Source organism: Lampetra fluviatilis, chromosome 36 (genome assembly GCF_964198595.1).
Source record: "Lampetra fluviatilis chromosome 36, kcLamFluv1.1, whole genome shotgun sequence".
Lineage (NCBI taxonomy): Eukaryota > Metazoa > Chordata > Hyperoartia > Petromyzontiformes > Petromyzontidae > Lampetra > Lampetra fluviatilis.
Window position 1 is genome coordinate 10,022,489 of NC_136310.1, and position 2,920 is coordinate 10,025,408.

A 2,920-nucleotide genomic window follows, 5' to 3' on the forward strand; every position below is an offset into this window, starting at 1 on the left:
CGACGAGACGAGTCCACTCCCCGAACCGACAACCCGGAGCTCTCGCTCTCCGCTGCTTTTATTCCCCTCGGCGCGGCCTGGCTCCGCCCTGGCCGCGCCTCCCTTCTCGAACCCACCAGAGGGTTCCAGGAGCCTCCCCACGAGGCCTACCGTGACCCTTGCCCCAGTTCCTCCGCCCTGCCGGCACACCCGTGTATATGCTCAGCGGCATGTGCGCTAAGTGTCCACCGCAGTTGCTGGTGCTGTACAGCAGTCGGCGCTGTGCCACTACACATGCAAACAAAAACATGCTCCGATAATATATGTATTGTCTTGGAAACTGATTGGTCCACACCAGAGACAGCTTTCTTTTGAGCCTAGTCTCAAAGTGTGAGACCAGAAAACTATCTGCGGCCATCCTCTCCGTCATTAGCACCGATAATCGAGAGTCTACTGTAGTTGCATTGTTATTCGACATACTGGCATTAATTTGATATGAACATATGCATTATACTTAGTTGTTAATGTTGTATAATGCTCTGCTTCAAGAGAAACCCCATTTTATGATATACTGTAATGACATGTCAGCCCATACGGAAAAAAAACTCTGCACTTTCTCCACAACTGCTCCATCACCAATGGGGAGTGAGTTGAGGGGGTGGAGGATTTGATGGCACAAACTACCCAGGCAGGTGCTCAGATTTTGGGCTGATGGGAAGACGTAACCTCTAACGTGCCGAGTTTCGTTTGACTCCACGTTCCCATTTCACCACCCCCCTACCCAACACGTCCGACTTAACCCGGCGTTCCTATTTCACCATCCCCCCTACCCAACATGTCCGCCTTTCTTAACCCCACGTTCCTATTTCACCATCCCCCTACCCAACATGTCCGCCTTTCTTAACCCCACGTTCCTATTTCACCATCCCCCCCTACCCAACGTCCGCCTTCCTTAACCCCCACTTTTCCATTTAACCACCACCACCCCCTACCCAACATTTCCGCCTCCTTTAACCCCCACATTCCTCCTTAACCACCACTCCCCTACCCAACATGTCCGCCTTCCTTAACCCCCACCTTCGTATTTAACCACCACCCCCCTACCCAACATGTCCGCTGATAGACTGACGTCACTTCCCTCGCCCGCACCACTTCCGCTACTGTGCATCACGAGCACGTGATGCGCCAGTCGGTGTCAACAACGAGAATGGGAGGCATGGAGGCTCCGGTGCCGCTGCGCTCTCTCCTCCTCCTCCTGCCGCTGCTGCTGCTGCCGCTCCTCTCGACGGTGTCGGCGCAGACCCTGGGCGGCTGCGCGCTCACCACCAAGTCCGGGAAGCCGTCCGACCGCGAGGCCCAGCTGCTCGCCCGGCTCGAGCCTCTGCGCGGCACAACGTGAGTGGAATTCCCAGCGCGGATGCGCCGGCCCCCTGTGGACTCACCCCCCACCGCACCCCCCTCCCTCGCCCCGTCACAGACGCGCGCTCCCATTGGTCGAGCGGCACGGAGCCTGCGTGTAACGGCGCTCGCCGTTGGACGACGCGGCCGGCACGAGACGCGTTCGCACTTATCCGCGCTGGGGAATGTAAAGCGGGGCCTTGAGGGTGTGGGGGTGTGGGGGGGGTACTTCGGGGGTAAAGGGGGGCCTCGTGGAGACCCCCGATGGGTCCTGTGGGTTCTGAGGACTTGGAGTTCTTGGGGGATTTGGGGTCACGGGGACTCGGGGGTTCTTGGGGGGATTTGGGATCGAGGGGAATCTGAGGACTTGGGGGATTTGTGATCACGGGGGTTCTTGGGGGATTTGGGATCACGGGGACTGGCGACTCGAGGGTTCTTGAGGGATTTGGGATCACGGGGACTCGCAGTGAAAACTAAAAACAGTCTTTACTATTGCCAGGCAAGGCCCACGGAGACGGACAATTCTGTTTCAGAAGGGACCTGGACACAAATGATAGCGCAACGAAGATGGCTTCTCACCTGGAAATGTTTTTAAAAATAAAGGAAAAGCCGGAGGACCCGGAGAAAAATCCACCAGAATACGGGGAGAGAGAGACACGCAAACTCCAAATATACAGCAGCAGCAAGCGTCAGGGTCGGGTTCGAACCCACGATCTCCTGTAGACCAGTCGAGATAGTTAACATCCCCATAGCCACCGTGATGATGATAGAGACATACAAACTCCAAATATACAGCAGCAGGCGTCAGGGTCGGGTTCGAACCCACGACCTCCTGTATACCAGGCGAGGTAGTTAACATCTCCTGGCCACCGTGATGATGAGAGAGAGCGACACCGCAAACTCCAAATATACAGCAGCAGGCGTCAGGGTCGGGATGGAACCCACGACCTGTACACCAGGCGAGGTAGTTAACATCTCTTAGCCACCGTGTCTTTCACAGATGTCCTCCAGTGTTGACTCAGGGGATCACGGTTCCTGGAGACTCATGTGACAAATTCGGACTAGTCACCGGGACTCGGGGGTTCCCGTATGAACCGTGGTTCAAGGAGACTTGGGGCTCGAGGGTTGTGGTTCTGGGATCTCGATGTGGATTCGAGTAGGCCGTCCCGGGCCCCTAATTCTGAGCGGAACGACTGCGTCACCCCCCACCCCCCCCTTCCGCGTGGGGCGGCTGAGTTAGAGAATGGGCTTCGCCCTTCCCCCTGAATGCTATCGCTGGGTTACTGGGATCCACGGGGTTTCTGCCTCTACCCAACGCGGTTCGTTCCCCCGCCTTCCTACTTCGAGGCGACACTTTCTCATCATGGACGCGCAGTCACGTGCCCCGCCCCCCCGATTCCCAGCGGCCGAGTGTGGTGGTTGGGGGAAGGGCTGTGGTCTGGTTGGCAAGTGTGGCTTAGGGCTAGTGTCTGACTCGTGTGGTCAGTGGTAGAGCTCGTGTCTGACTCGTGTGGTGAGTGGTAGGGCTCGTGTCTGACTGGCT

General features: G+C 57.2%; 1 protein-coding gene across 1 annotated transcript in view; it reads left to right on the forward strand.

The window, feature by feature from the left end:
* The first annotated feature begins 1,128 nt into the window (after positions 1-1,128).
* M6PR (mannose-6-phosphate receptor, cation dependent) overlaps positions 1,129-2,920 on the forward strand; it is an 11,105-nt gene continuing 9,313 nt past the window's right edge. The window contains exon 1 of the mRNA XM_078873339.1: positions 1,129-1,374. Coding sequence (XP_078729465.1) covers positions 1,160-1,374 — 215 coding nt within the window. The 5' untranslated portion in view covers positions 1,129-1,159. The remainder of the gene's footprint in view (positions 1,375-2,920) is intronic.